At 41.6% G+C, this 15,206-nt stretch overlaps 2 protein-coding genes and 1 long non-coding RNA gene across 3 annotated transcripts; 1 reads left to right on the top strand and 2 right to left on the bottom strand.

Annotated features, from left to right (window-relative positions):
- Positions 1-30: 30 nt before the first annotated feature.
- LOC133533742 (gonadal protein gdl-like) lies at positions 31-3,687 on the bottom strand. The gene is made up of 4 exons (XM_061872776.1): positions 3,381-3,687; positions 3,129-3,289; positions 1,223-1,356; positions 31-741 (listed from the first exon to the last, which is right to left on the bottom strand). Exons 1-4 carry the CDS (start codon positions 3,479-3,481, stop codon positions 607-609), a joined length of 531 nt encoding a protein of 176 aa, XP_061728760.1. The 5' UTR covers positions 3,482-3,687; the 3' UTR covers positions 31-606.
- A 205-nt stretch (positions 3,688-3,892) lies between these two features.
- LOC133533733 (uncharacterized) lies at positions 3,893-6,220 on the top strand. The gene is made up of 3 exons (XM_061872767.1): positions 3,893-4,470; positions 4,736-4,929; positions 5,192-6,220. Exons 1-3 carry the CDS (start codon positions 4,340-4,342, stop codon positions 6,169-6,171), a joined length of 1,305 nt encoding a protein of 434 aa, XP_061728751.1. The 5' UTR covers positions 3,893-4,339; the 3' UTR covers positions 6,172-6,220.
- A 917-nt stretch (positions 6,221-7,137) lies between these two features.
- LOC133533743 (uncharacterized) lies at positions 7,138-10,067 on the bottom strand. The gene is made up of 3 exons (XR_009801919.1): positions 9,469-10,067; positions 8,838-9,011; positions 7,138-8,238 (listed from the first exon to the last, which is right to left on the bottom strand). It is a non-coding gene; the product is annotated as an uncharacterized LOC133533743 (long non-coding RNA).
- Between the last annotated feature and the right edge of the window lie 5,139 nt (positions 10,068-15,206).

Raw genomic sequence — 15,206 nt, 5'->3', positions numbered from 1 at the left:
TCTGGGGTGCATGTGGAATTAAATTTAAAATTGTATTAATATTTTATTACCTAAATAAAATATACAAATTATCCAACATCATACAACATTTGAGCTTCTGACAGAGTTCAGGAAGTGTTAACATAATTCACATGTTAACTAGATTTTTATGATGTCAATATACATATACAACTTTTTATAATCACCAAATTTATACACAAGTCACAGTGCATCAAAGCAATACATAAGTTTGAAATAAGAGGTATACATTTCCAGTGTGCTTGAATATGGTATGGTAAGGGCAAAAAGCAAATAGCTTTTTTTTATTGTTAACCTCTTGAACGCCAGACGGCGAAGGAATATGCCGCGCCCCGGACGCCAGGCACACGCGATTATTTAAGCGAAACTGAACTTTATGGAGTTCCGCGAAATTTCCTATTGAATTGGCGAAGCTGTCGGCTGTAGCCTACGTTGGCGTCCTTGGCAAGACTTTCCGATGACGGCCAGAGCCGACTGTGGCGGTCAATAGGTTAAGTACATGCAATGTGTATTGTAATATAATTTTCATTGAAAAATTATATTGATTTACAATTTGATTTCTTTTATAATAAAAAAAAAAAACAATTGTTAAGGAATATCCATCTTGCTTAGCCTCAATATGAAATCTAGAAGATACATTTGCACTTTAACTTCAATAGGTTTATTTGTGACAAAAAACCCTGGCACTCCAGCTTTTTCCAGTGTCACTTGTTGATCGCTCACCTGCAAAATCATTAATATAAAAAAAATTGACTTCCTAAAAATTTACATTCATCATATCATCGGCCAATACCTATTCCATCTCAAGGGTATTAGGGAGTTTGATCTTTACCAATAATACCTAAAGTTGCAATGTTGCAAACCTCATCTTATAAACTCATAACTACTTTTAGAGGAGATAAAGAGGTCTGCAACTTTAGCCAACGATATGGCATAAGCCGGGTCCACACAGAGCGAGCATACGCGCGAGGCAATTTCCTCACGCACAACACGGCCCGTGTAGAGGTGCCTCGGCCGAGACGGCGCGATCGGGCGTGGAAAAAGCGCGCGCGCGAAAGGAAGTTGCCTCGCGCGTAGGCTTGCTCTGTGTGGACCCGCTATATGTAAGCAACATATATAAGGGTGTTGGGATAGTTGGAACACATATAGTGAAGTTGTGCAGTTTCTAGTTCATATTTCAAATTGAGTATGCTTGGTTTCTTACTTTTTGATCCAACTGGATAACAAGTTTCATATCGGTTTGTTTAATTTCTTCTTTGTGTTTTGTTAATAAGATTGCCCTCTGCAATTCTAATTCTTCTTGATTTGGAGTACTATTGACCATATTTTGAATTTCCACTGAAACAAGTGAAGATAATAATCTTATAATTTCTTGGGTTTTTTACCGCAGGATGGTAAGCAGTTAACTAACTGGGGTTAACCAGTTATACTTGGAGTTAACATGGTTACCAGTACAATTTGACACTGGATTGATGCTTTAAGGGCCACTTGCACCAATCACTAACCCAGCGATTAACTGCTTGAATCTGGAGTTACCATGGTTACCAGTACAATTTGACACTCGGTAAACAGTTTAACCTGTTAACCCTGGGTTAGTGGGATGGTGCAAGTGACACTAAGGCCCACTTGCACCATCCCACTAGCCCAGGGTTAAGCGGTTAAACCGCTAACCCAATGTCAAATTGTTCTGGTAACCATGGTAACTTTAGGTTTAACCGGTTAACCCCGGGTTAGTAGAATGGTGCAAGTGGGCCTAAATAATAAATTTTATCACTCTCATATAAAGGCACGTGCAGGCAGGCAAAGGAGGCCCTCCCGACAATCGACCCCGGTTTGTCGAGGAGGCTGAGACAGCTGAAGAGGCCACAGCTCCGGCTTTTGACTGGGGCCATAACCGGCCACGCCCCACTAAACAAACACCTACTAACCCTACGTGTTACAGATAGCCCCCTCTGCAGAGCGTGCGTGGAGGAGGAGGAGACAGCCGCCCACGTCATTCTAGAATGCCCAGGGGTGGCAGAATACCGGGCACAATACCTCGGTTCCCTGGGGTCTCTCCCAGAAGTCGTCGGCAACATCAAGGGTCTGCTAGGCTTCCTGGTAGAGTTGGGTTGGCAGGAGTAGTGCCGTCAACCCACCATCACGCAAAATAGGCGCGAATTGCGACGTCGAGTTGCGGAAACTCAGCCCGCGAATACGAATACGAACGAATACGAATCACTCTCATATGACTAAAAATAAGTTAAAACTATACCTACTTAGGCTTGAATAACACAGGCAAATTATTTGTTTGGTACAGTCACCATGAAATGGATAGTGACAGCCAAAGTGATCAAATATATGTATTGGTACACATGATTATTGCAATGGTAACAAAGGTGTGTTATGATATATGTTGTTATTGGCTATGCTTATAAGTACTCATGTTTTTTAGGGTTCCGTACCCAAAGGGTAAAACGGGACCCTATTACTAAGACTGCTGTCCGTCCGTCCATCTGTCACCAGGCTGTATCTCATGAACCGTGATAGTTAGACAGTTGAAATTTTTACAGATGATGTATTTCTGTTGCCGCTATAACAACAAATACTAAACAGAATAAAATAAATATTTAAGGGACCTCCCATACAACAAACAATTTTTTTCCGTTTTTATAGAGAATGGTACGGAAACCTTCGTGTGCGAGTCCAACTTGCACTTGACTGGTTTTTGTATATTATTTATTATAAATGCTGTAGAACTTCTCAATAAATAAATATTTTAGGCCACTTTGGTCGACACTATCTATTTTATGCTGACTATACCTTGTAGTGGTACCCTAGATATAATAAAAGAAAGAGTGGTAAAAAAAGTTTAGATGGACAGAATGATATAAGAAGAATTGAAAGAGGTACATGGATGCAAACAGCAAAGGAAAGAAATAAAAGCTATGGAGGAGGCCTGTGTTAAAGGATGAGTTGAAGTTCAAGTTGTGAAACCAAATTAATGTATACTTTGTAACTGAAAACTTCCATAATTAAGGCTATTATCTAATGATAATCATCATACATTAAAAAATAATAATAACACAATTTTTTTCAAGGGCAAAAATTACAAAACATAAGTAACTTACATGTATGTCTACTTATTATTTGCAACCTTTGCTGGAACAAATGTTTTTCAGTCACATGTTGTATTTCCATTAAGCCTTTGACTATTTCAAAAACAGTGTCGTTCAAAAGACAGTTAGCTAGCCCAGAGAGAAGCTCAATGGGAACTCGCATCTGGTACTTTCTGAAAGAGGAATTGAGGTTATCAATTTATCATGAAGGTATTATTACGATAATATGAGTATGGCTTGTATCAAGCTGGAACACATCCTTACGGTGGGAGCTCCCTGGCCATATCCTGTAGTTGTTCCAATAGAAAATACAGTTTCCTTTGCAAGACTTCTGGTGTTGGTTCAACAAATTCCATTGACTCCATTTTTTACATTAAAGTGGGTAAATGTGACTTTAAGAGTAAAATAAATACACAAATACTATGTGCTTCTCCTATTATTACTAATCTTATTTAACGACATAAAGTGGGAGAACGGAACTCGCTACTCATAACAAGCAAAGAGCATATAATCACTACGTTCTAATAACAAGTATAGCCATTCACAACACAACAAATTACAAAAACAAAGTGAACAAAAAATTAAGTTAATAACAAAACTGTCAAAACTAAAACATTTATTAGCGTTTTAGAAAAGATCTCAAACGGCACGCGCAAATAGTGAGAAAGAGAAGTAAACATATAATTGTCTCATTATTGTTGATCCAATCATCTGAACCATCTATGCATTTATTGTGAGATACAGCTATGCATCTCTTTTACAAATGAAAGAGATGCAAAATTGGGGAATGGATGAAAATATTAAATGTGCCTGATTATTTTTCTGGTCGTAGGAATAACCATTTCTAGTTACAGAAAAAAGTTACAGATTTTTTGGTTGCGTCATACATTTTATAAAAATAAAAACATTTTGCTTCACCGCACGTCCGGCCCATTACGGCTGTTAAGAAAACTTTCTAAGTCTTAAAAAGTTATCGCTATTTGAATCTGTGGAGCGCATGACATTGACAGTTTATTGACAGCTTGTCATTCTTCTCGCGGAATTCATAACCTTTTGTGCTCTCATCTGGTGAACTGGTTTCTTTGTATTTATGTGATTATTACGACTCGCTTCCCCACCCGGACCTCTGATTTTGCCTGCTCCAACGACGACCTTCGCTTTTGAACCCCGGACCTGATTTTGATAGCAATTTCGACGACCCCTGGCATTTGAATTCTGCAAACATGGATACCGCTGCTTTTGTTAAAGCAAACTCATCTAATTTGCCAAAAGTAGACCCATATATGCTTATGGAGTTTATGAAGAATAGCGACAAACATAATGCCGGTGAAATAAGAGATGCCAAAGCTTTGTCGTAAGTATCAACCTAACCCCTATCTCATTACCGCGCTTTATCTTGATATTGACCTGGCAAGCGAAAAATTAACACGCGGGACCTGGGTCATTTTTCATAAAATGTTTCAAATTAAAACAATAAAAATTTTGGACATTTTTCATTTTGTAGCAAAGTAATCACATATTTAAATTTGCTTTAAATTGTCTGTGGTTCCTTTAAATTGGTAACATTAATCTTATTTTGTTATAAAAGGAGAAAGTACTTAATTGTTTGTTTGTTTAAGGTCTTCAACAGAATCATATGTTGAGACTGCTATTGGATATGTTGAAACAAAGCGGACTGGGAATCTTTGTGATGTGAGAGCTAAAGTTGTTCCTGAACAAAGAATAACAAGCAAATACTATGTTGTGATGGTCCATTTAGAAGAGGCAAATGAATCAATCATAGATACTTCATGTGACTGTGCAGCGGGGGCTGGTAAGTTTTGCTATAAACATGTCCTTATTGATTTTGTAGTGATTTTGAACAAACTACACTCAACTTGACCTGCGTGTGGTTCCCTTTCTGTCAAAACCAAAACTTACCTCTTACCCTATGCTAATCTGATCAGATATAACCATGAAATATTAATATGACACATGCAATTTAGTCTGTCATTTCAAGAAAAGTGGAGCTTTTGAATGTTCTCAATTAGTACAAGTTTTATTATAGATATGTTTAAAATGTTCTTTTTTCTTAGGTGGGTGTAAACATACTGTTGTAGTATTACATTGGCTACAAAAACGAAGTGCTGAACCTTCACCAACCAGTATCCAATGTTACTGGACGAAACCCAGCCTCAAACGGGCGCTAGACAAACCATTAATGTGTAAAGATTTGGCAAAAGTGGAAGTCGCCGAAAGGGGGCCAAAGGACCCTTTGGTACTGAAAAGACTACGACAAGAAGCAACCAAACATGGTTGTGGTAAAAGCCTGCTCATGGTATATGATCCTGAAAGACCGATGAAAATGAACTCAAAATATTGTATTTTTGACATGATGGTGGATTTTTTAGAAAAGGAAAGTAGGCCAACTTTTAACAAATTTAAAATATTTAGCAATGCAATAATGCTAGAAAATAAAGAAAAAATCATGAAAGACACTGTAGGCCAAGTGAACTCAAAGCAGTGGCATTCAATTCGACAAGGCCGAATTACAGGATCAAAAATTTATGAAATTGCTCATTGCAAAACACTCCATTTCACTCTTGTTGAAGAAATACTAGGAGGGTGCAAAGCACCAGAAACAAAGTCCATGAAAAGGGGTAAAATCCTAGAAAAACGAGTACTGAATAAAGTAAAGACTGATATAAATAAAGAAATAGAAGAATGTGGATTTTTGATTATAGATGGAATTTTTGGAGCGTCACCTGATGGCATTGGAGATGACTTTGTGGTCGAAATTAAGTGTCCCATTTCGGAGAAAACTAAAAAAAATTATATAAAGAATGGGCAAATTGCGAATAAGTTTATGGGCCAAGTGCAATTAGAGATGCTAGCGGCTGGCAAAAATAAGTGTTTGTTGTGTGTGGCGGACCCGAAATTTGAAAGCAACAGCTTAATTGAGACAATTGTTGTTAATTTTGATAAAAATTATATAGATAATTTGATGAGAGACGCAGAGAAATTTTGGGATGAGAATGTGTATCCTGTAATTTTAAAAAGTGCATCTACAGCATGACATTAATTTTGTACTTTGTATTTATTTTAAATAAATATGTTTGTCTTGACCTTATTATTACTCATTTTAACACCCTTAATGTTGAGCATGTATTGTAGGTTGTTATTAAAGTACCTAACCCAACCCTTGAACGCCAAGAACACCTAAAGTCGTAGTTACTAGTTGTACCCACAGCGCTAAGGACAATTATAGGTGTCATGGCGGACGCTGTCAAAGTAACCTTCACACTTCCAAGTAAGGTTTACAATAGCTCGCTTGCGCCTGGGACTTTGGCTTGTCAATGACATTTTTTTTATAACGTTCAAATAGTTAACACATTCACTGCCAGACAAAAAACGGCGCACTACCCCAGAAACCGGTGGTCTATAGCTGCGTACAAAACAACCCGCCCAGCGGGTTGTCCGGCATCTGAACAAAGTTCACGAGCGCCCACCAGGCGGGTTCCTGGCAGTGAATGTGTTAAAAAAGTTACAATGTTGAGCACACTTGCTACACAAGTTGAAACAGATGGACTGCAATCTAGTTATAAGTCCCAGCTGGATTGCAAACCTCTGAATCTTGCCACGTTTTCTTATCTAGTAGTAGTAGTATCGTAGTAGAGACCATAGAATTTATGTTATGCGCATGCGATAAAAAATGCAGAACGAGGCTACACCTATATGCAGTGCCAAGGAGTCGAGCCAATCTGAAATACGCAGGCAGCCGACTTCGCTTGGGATGCGATCCGGAGGGAGAAGCTGGTACTGGGGTGCCCCTGGCCATAGATGAGAACAGTATTCCATGTGGGGGCGCTTATAAAGCTGCGGGCCGGTGTGAAATACTGTCTCATCTATAAATCTATCTAGCACCCCAAAGCTTTTTGGAGGCTAATTTGGCCTTACCCTCTACATATATGGCCTAGGAACTGGACTTACCTGCCTACTACTCGAGGTTACCTATGGTATATGATAAAATAAAACAACATAATATTATCAAACGTCTTTTATTATTGGATTCTGAAGATTACTTAATCCGCAAGCTATAATGACCAGGTCGTCCAAATATTTTAAATGTTTGTTATTAACCACAGAGTGGGGTTTTAACATATGGAATTCCCGTAATCTCCTAATTACACGCTCAACGTGCACCCTCAAACTGGCAATCACCTTAGTTTTAATTACGTCTTTTTTTGTCATTTTTTGATTGGCGAAGACACTAGGAGGTCTTAAGAGTTTTCCATTTTTTGTGATTAAGAGTGATTCAATCTCCTTAAAACCACGATCGGCCATGATTACTGCATTTAGGGGAAGTACATCAACAAAGCCACTGTTCTCCGTGATGGCTTTATCAGATGTACGTCCCCCATAACCCTGTGAGATGAATGAAATGTATCCAGCGGGTGTGCAGCCAATCAAATATTTCATCGTGTTGCATGATTTGTACTGCGACCAAGTCTGCGCCTGCTTCTCTGGATCGCTGGGTTTTTCTATTTGAATCTCGAAACAGTCTATAATACACTGTACATTCGAATATCTGATTTTAAATGCTAGTGGTATTTTTTTTTTCTGATAGTGGTGGTAAATATATACAATTTTGAAAGTATGTGGACAAAACTACGACGTTCTTTTCAAACACTAAACGTATGGTTGACCTGGCCATTTGAAATTCTTCACTCATCCTAGCAAAAGAGTCATTGTTTTTTAATTTAAATAGACATATGACAATATGAAATGCCAAACAAGAGCACTCCTGGGCAATGAAATTAATAATCCACCAAAAGCTTTTAGGCAGACCTAAAAACATTTTGGGTTTGTTAGTAATAATTTTTAGTAGGTGCTCCCTGCCAGGTTTTTCAATATCCTCTTGTTGAGCACTCGAAGACGAGTCGAAGTTGGATGTCCCAAACAAGGATGGTGATTGATTGGGACTCTTCTCAGTGTTCGGTAGTTGCATCACTCGTGGTGGCATCACACTTTCTTTTATTTTTCGCCCACGGAATTGAGTAGCTATGGTTTGAGTCTTCGGCTGGGCCAAAACAAACTTGTTTGAAACACCTATTCTTTTATCACACTGTATAGCTGCATCTATCTGAAACAAAAATGCAAAGAATAAATAAACAAAATATAATGCAACTTGTGACCCTACAATTTAACAATCACAGAAACAGGTAAAAGTTTATTTGTAGGTAAGGAAAGTGGGCATTTATTAAATTCAAATTATTAAAGCCACACAAGTTGTAGTAGGTGCAATTGTATATAAATATTTGACATTATATCCATTCCTGTGTTCTATAAATACATCTTCATGCACAAAGACCACTAGTAATTTTTACCTATACTTTTTCAGTAGGCCTAGCACATGACTGGCGCTACAGTATCTCGCAGCGAGATAGACTACCCGTCTTTTTCTATGTTAATTTAAGAGGGGCGGGTAGTCTATCTCGGCGCGAGATACTGTCGCGCCAATCATGTGCTAGAGCAGGTCAAGTGCTTATTTAACAATACTACATTAACATACATTAGAACTTGTAAATTAGTGATTTAAGAAAAATTTAAATAAATAAATAATTAGCACAGGTAGCAAAGTAAAGTTGGAATTTAAATTCAGTGTGTCAGATTAACTATACCCAAGAATATTAATACATTTATGTGCGCAACACTATTGTGAATATTTACACTGTCAGAGACCTGCATGCCAGCATTGTCAGCAGCACTTGAAGTTGATGGCCGATTAAGATCTTCAATATGCTTATTGATTGCACTCAATGGTTTTTTTGAAAAATTCTTAAGTATGGCATTTATTTTCAGTCTTGGCTTTGCACCAGAGATCCATTGTCCATAATTTTCCAAATCTTCTTCAAACTGTAAAAATATTAGAAAACATTAAACATTTATATTTAACAGTTGTCATAATCTTCCAAATGTTCCCCAGTATTTGCTGTAGCTCACTTATGGAGCCTGGGGTCTGCTGGACAATATAACATTAAGTATTGGCATAGGCACACATTTTTTTAACTGGAGGAAACTAGGCATTGTTTTGATCAGCCCAGTTTCCTCATAGTGTTTTTGTTCACCATGTACTGACAAATACCACATGTTATTTTAATACAAAGTGAAAATTCATTGATATGACAAAGGGTTTAAACATGACATAGCAGCACCCACATTAATGTAATGTATTAATAAAATTGTTTTTTACCAGCTTACCATAAATTATTCTATCCATTATTCTACAATTTAAAAAAATGCCATATCATCAAAACTAACATGGGGGTAATTAATTTTTTTACAGAATGGTAAACAAAACAAGGTAACTTACATTTAAGTGGTCCGCACAGCAAAACAGTGCTCGGTTTGGACAGTTCCTGCCAACCAATTGACACCAACGTTGTTTCAGCTCTTTTCTTACGAGTAAAAAACTTCAAATCCGGGTTTTTCAGATCAGTCTTGGAGCACGTTGGTATAAAGCATGTTTTAGGATCTTTATATAGTTTATAAGTGTTTGTATTCATGGTGATGAACACGGTACCAAACTAATAGTCCAGTTTCAGTTGCAGTGGTCGTCGAAATTGCTATCAAAATCAGGTCCGGGGTTCAAAAGTGTAGGTCGTCGTTGGAGCAGGCAAAATCAGAGGTCCGGGTGGGGAAGCGAGTCGTAATAATCACATAAATACAAAGAAACCAGTTCACCAGATGAGAGCACAAAAGGTTTTTTTTTTTTTTTTTTTTTTTCCATAAATGGCTTTTACTCCTCGCTAATTTAGCAAGGTGGATTCTGCCAATGTCGAGGTGTGGACTTTTGACTTATGTGAGCAGAGAATGTTCGGTTTAATTTTGATTTTTGTGGAAGGATAGACTGGGAACCTAAAACAAACAAATATTATGGACAACACAGACAAACACATGACATGACACATTTGACATAATACTATGGTGATGTAGGTACCATGTAGGCAGGTATCAGAAGGTTCTTGGAGTGAAAGACGTTTTTAGCTATGTACAAGATTGAATGAATTTATTTACAAAAATGCGCGTAATTTATACAAAATTAGAGAAATGTAAGAAAGAGATCTATATACAGGAAAGAGCGTGATAAATAATAGTAGCCGCGCGGGACGCGCGGGGTGAGGTGCGCGGGCGCGAGGTTGCGGCGCGTGGCCGCGGCATTCGCGCGCGCCTATAAAATAAAGCGAGCCAACGTTCCCGTCCTTTTCTCGGCCGGCCTCCGTAGGGTGCACATCGTGTCGTCGGTGCGCCGTGTCCCGCTCCGCTGCTTGATACTCGCTGGTAGAAGACACGAAGAGGATGCTGCAGGCTCCGCATATGCATAAACTGCCCTTGTCAGGGCAACATAAAACTGCTCTTGTTAGAGCAAACGTCACCGTTTCTCTGCTTAACCGCAGAGTGTCAATCGATCGATCTATAAACTGTTCTTATCAGAACAATTTCACTGTTTCTATAACGGACACGACGTCGGTCGATGTATATGTTTAAGTATGTATATATGTCCCCACAGGCTCCCTCTCAAGCGAAGCGTACCGGCAGGCGAATAGTGCGGCCTCGGCGTGTTGTGCTTGTGCTTACTTGAGTGGTCGTGGTTGTGTCGGGTCCGTTTCTTCTTTTCAGGATGCCTTTTTTCTGTTGTTGGTTGTTGTTGTTGTCGTTTTTGGTGTCTTGTGATGTCGGTAAACTCGGTGATAGCGTAGGTTGCGTAGTACTCGATGTTGTCGTAGGTATGTTCGTTGCGGTCGTTGAACTTGTAGTTGTAGGTATATCTGTTGCGCTCGTAGATGTAGGTATATCTTGCTCGGTGTCGGCGATGATAAATGCGGGTTTTAGGCGGTCGATCGAAATGTTCATCTGGCGGTTAGGTAGCTGCAGGGTGAATACTTTATCGTTGCGTTTTAGTACTCGGTAGGGTCCGTCGTAAGGTGCTTGTAACGGCTTCTTTACAGCGTCGACTCGTACGAATACTTGTTCGCAGGTTTGAAGGTCACGGTGGACGAATATAGGCCTCTTGGTGCTATGTGGGATCGTTGATATCGGCGTTAGGCTTTGTAGTGTCGCTCGAAGTTTCTCGACGAATTCGGAGTCCATGGTGACGTCATCGCGCGTAGGTAATAATAGTTCGCCGGGTAATCGTACACTGCAGCCGTAAGTGAGTAGGGCTGGGCTTACACCGGTGTCTGTTCGTAGTGCGGCTCGTAGTCCAAGTAGAACACTAGGTATTGTGTCGATCCATGACTTCTCGCTTTGTAGTCTAGCTTTGAGTGCGGCCTTGAGACTTCTATGGAAACGTTCTATCATAGCGTTCGATTCAGGGTGGTACGGCGTTGAACGGGTTCTTTCGATGCCGAGTAGGCGTGTGAGTGACGCAAATACTCGACTTTCGAATTGCCGTCCTTGATCGGTCGTGATCGTAGCGGGGCAGCCGAAGCGGGAAATCCAGCCTTCGTATAGTGCTTTGGCGACGTCTTCGGCGGTGATCTCGCATAAAGGTATCGCTTCGGGCCATCTAGTTGCGCGATCGATCATTGTGAGTAAGTAGCGATGTCCACTGGCGGCCGTAGGTAGAGGTCCTACAAGGTCGATGTGTATATGTTCGAACCTTGTAGTTGGCGGGAAACTTGAAAGAGGGCTTGAAGTGTGTCGTTGAATCTTGGCGCGTTGGCAGTGTACGCATACTTTTGCCCATTTGCCTACATCGGCATTTAGGCCGGGCCAAAAGTAGCGTTGTGCGACGAGTTTTCGTGACGTTTTGATTCCGGGATGACTGATGTTATGTACTGCGTTGAAAGCGGCACGGCGATACTCTTCTGGTACGTAAGGTCGTAAGTGCGGCGTTGATGTTTCGCAGAATAGTTTGTAGGTAGTTCCGGGAATTTCAACTTGTTTTATTATTAAGTTATCTTGCTGTGCGAGTGTTTTGATTGTGTTGCTATCTCGCTCTTGCGCTTCTGCCAGTAGTTTGTAGTCGATCGGAGATGGACAGGAGATGGCTTCGATGCGAGATAGGGCGTCGGCAGCGGCATTTTGGGTTCCAGGAATGTGTCGTATATCGGTTGTAAATTCACTAATATACAACAGCTGACGAGTGCGGCGCGGTGACTCGTTGTTTGTACTTGTTTTCGTAAATGCGTATGTAAGCGGTTTGTGGTCGGTGAATATGATCAATTCTCTTCCTTCGAACATTTTTCTGAAGTGCTTCGTACTTAGGTAGATAGCGAGTAGCTCACGGTCGAAAGTGCTGTATCTAGTCTGGGCGTCGGAGAATTTCTTGGAAAAATAGCCAAGTGGTTGCCAAGCGTCGTTGACGAATTGGTTTAACGAAGCTCCCGCGGCTTTGTCGCTTGCGTCACAGAAGATTGCTAGCGGTGCGTGGTGGGAGGGGTGCGCGAGCAAGGCGGCGTTTTGTATGCTCACTTTGCACGCGTTGAATGCTTCGTCGGCTTCGTTGTCCCAGCTGATTTCTGTCTTGTCGCGCTTCTTCGCATTGTGTAGGTATTTGCAGAGCGGTGCTTGAATCTGTGCGGCGTTTTTGATGTTTTCGCGGTAAAAATTCAACATGCCGAGAAATCTTCGAAGTTCGTCGATGTTTTTCGGCTTAGGGTAATCGATGATTGCTTGCACTTTTTCGGTAGGCGGTCGTATGCCATCTTTGCTGACTTCGTAGCCCAAGAATTTGACCGATGGCTGACCGAATACGCATTTCGACGGGTTGATTGTTATGCCGTAGTCTTCGAGTCGGCGTAGTACGGCGCGTAGGTGTTGCTCGTGTGTTTTTTCGTCGGCCGATGCAACAAGTAGGTCGTCGACGAATGGGAACACGAAGTCAAGGTCGCGTAGTACTTCGTGAATAAAGCGTTGAAACGTCTGTCCGCAGTTTTTGAGTCCGGGGCACATTCTCGGAAATTCGAATAGGCCGAATGGTGTTATGATGGCGCTCTTCTCGACATCTTGCTCTGCTATTGGTAGTTGCTGGTATGCGCGGTTGAGGTCCAATGTTGAGAATATTTGTTTGCCGGCGAGTTGGTAGGTAAAATCACGTATGCGTGGGATTGGGTAGCGGTCGGGCTTAGTGATTGCGTTAAGCCGTCGGTAATCTCCACACACACGTAATTCGCCGTTCTTCTTAGGTACCACGTGAAGAGGTGATGCCCAAGGGCTTTTGCTTGGTCTGCATAGGCCCTGCTCCATCATGTTGGCAAATTCCTTCTTCACGAGTTCGTAGCGGTGCGGTGCGATTGGACGTGGTCTGCAGTGAAGTGGTGGTCCAGTTGTTTCAATGAAGTGTTCGACGTTGTGTTTCGGGCTGAGTTTCATGGATGTTAGGCGAGTGGTACCAGGGTAGTCGGCAAGAATGTTGTGGTACGACTGTTGCACGTCTATACTGCGCACGGTAGGTATGTTAGCGTCAGTACAGAGCTGTGCGTTAGTGTACAGTAGGGTCTTGCCGTCGATCAATCTTCTCTTGGTGATGTCCACGACGATGTGGTGGTAGTCCAGGAGATCTGCGCCGATGATGGGTTTCGAAACTGCAGCGATGATGAATTTCCACCGGAATGGTCGGCGTAGGTTGAGATCGAGTTCTAGCGTCTTCTCGCCATAGGTAGGAATGACGGTGTTATTAGCGGCGTAGAGTTGAAATGGAAGTGGTTGCGCCTTCGTGCCGGGTGTCCTTGGTAGAACGGAGATGTTCGCGCCGGTGTCTACCAAGAAGACGAGTTTGCTGGTTCGGTCTCGTACGAAGAGGCGGTGGGATTTGGTGGTAACGCCGGTTTCCGCCGCAGCCAGCGTTACATTTAGTTTTCCGACGCTGGTGATGATGGCGGGATCGGCTTGAAGCTGCACGGTTGTGCGCATTTCTGTGCGTCCATGCCGAAACGTCGATGGTAATGGCAGTACGGCAGTGGTGAGTTTCTTGGGCTACGCGGTCTTCGATCTTGCGATTGAGAGTTGTTACGGGTACGTGATGGAAATCGTCTGCTTGAGCGGCTGTAGCGTTGATTGTAGTTTTCACGCGGTCTCGAGCGAAGCTCGGCGACTTCGAGTGAGAGTCTTCTTATTTCGCCGATGAGGTATTGCGTGTCGAGAGCTGACGCAGTTGGTTGAGGTAGTGGCGGTGGTAACGAAGGTGGTATGACGGCGGGAGGAGCGACTGCGGCGATTTGGTTCGATGATGATGGCGTGTGCTCCATCATTTTGTCGGCGAGCAGCGCGAGGTCCTCGAGCGTAGTTTTGATCTGGAACGCTTCTTGCTTGATTTCTTCTGCTCAGTCGGTGGTCACCACTATAGTGATGTAGGTACCATGTAGGCAGGTATCAGAAGGTTCTTGGAGTGAAAGACGTTTTTAGCTATGTACAAGATTGAATGAATTTATTTACAAAAATGCGCGTAATTTATACAAAATTAGAGAAATGTAAGAAAGAGATCTATATACAGGAAAGAGCGTGATAAATAATAGTAGCCGCGCGGGACGCGGGGGGTGAGGTGCGCGGGCGCGAGGTTGCGGCGCGTGGCCGCGGCATTCGCGCGCGCCTATAAAATAAAGCGAGCCAGCGTTCCCGTCCTTTTCTCGGCCGGCCTCCGTAGGGTGCACATCGTGTCGTCGGTGCGCCGTGTCCCGCTCCGCTGCTTGATACTCGCTGGTAGAAGACACGAAGAGGATGCTGCAGGCTCCGCATATGCATAAACTGCCCTTGTCAGGGCAACATAAAACTGCTCTTGTTAGAGCAAACGTCACCGTTTCTCTGCTTAACCGCAGAGTGTCAATCGATCGATCTATAAACTGTTCTTATCAGAACAATTTCACTGTTTCTATAACGGACACGACGTCGGTCGATGTATATGTTTAAGTATGTATATATGTCCCCACAATACCAACATTAGTAAAAAGAGCGGAAAGCGGATGACAGATTGTTAAGGCAAGCAACATAGCGGATGAAATGGAGGAAAAAACATAGAAATTAAAATATATAGATAGATAGATATATAGTAAGAGTAAAAATTACAGTTTTATATCATGCTCCTGTATATACTTAATAAGAATAGAAGTT

This window comes from Cydia pomonella, unplaced genomic scaffold (genome assembly GCF_033807575.1).
Source record: "Cydia pomonella isolate Wapato2018A unplaced genomic scaffold, ilCydPomo1 PGA_scaffold_202, whole genome shotgun sequence".
NCBI lineage: Eukaryota > Metazoa > Arthropoda > Insecta > Lepidoptera > Tortricidae > Cydia > Cydia pomonella.
Note: the sequence above shows the minus strand (reverse complement) of the source record. Positions and strands in the feature narration are given on the sequence as shown.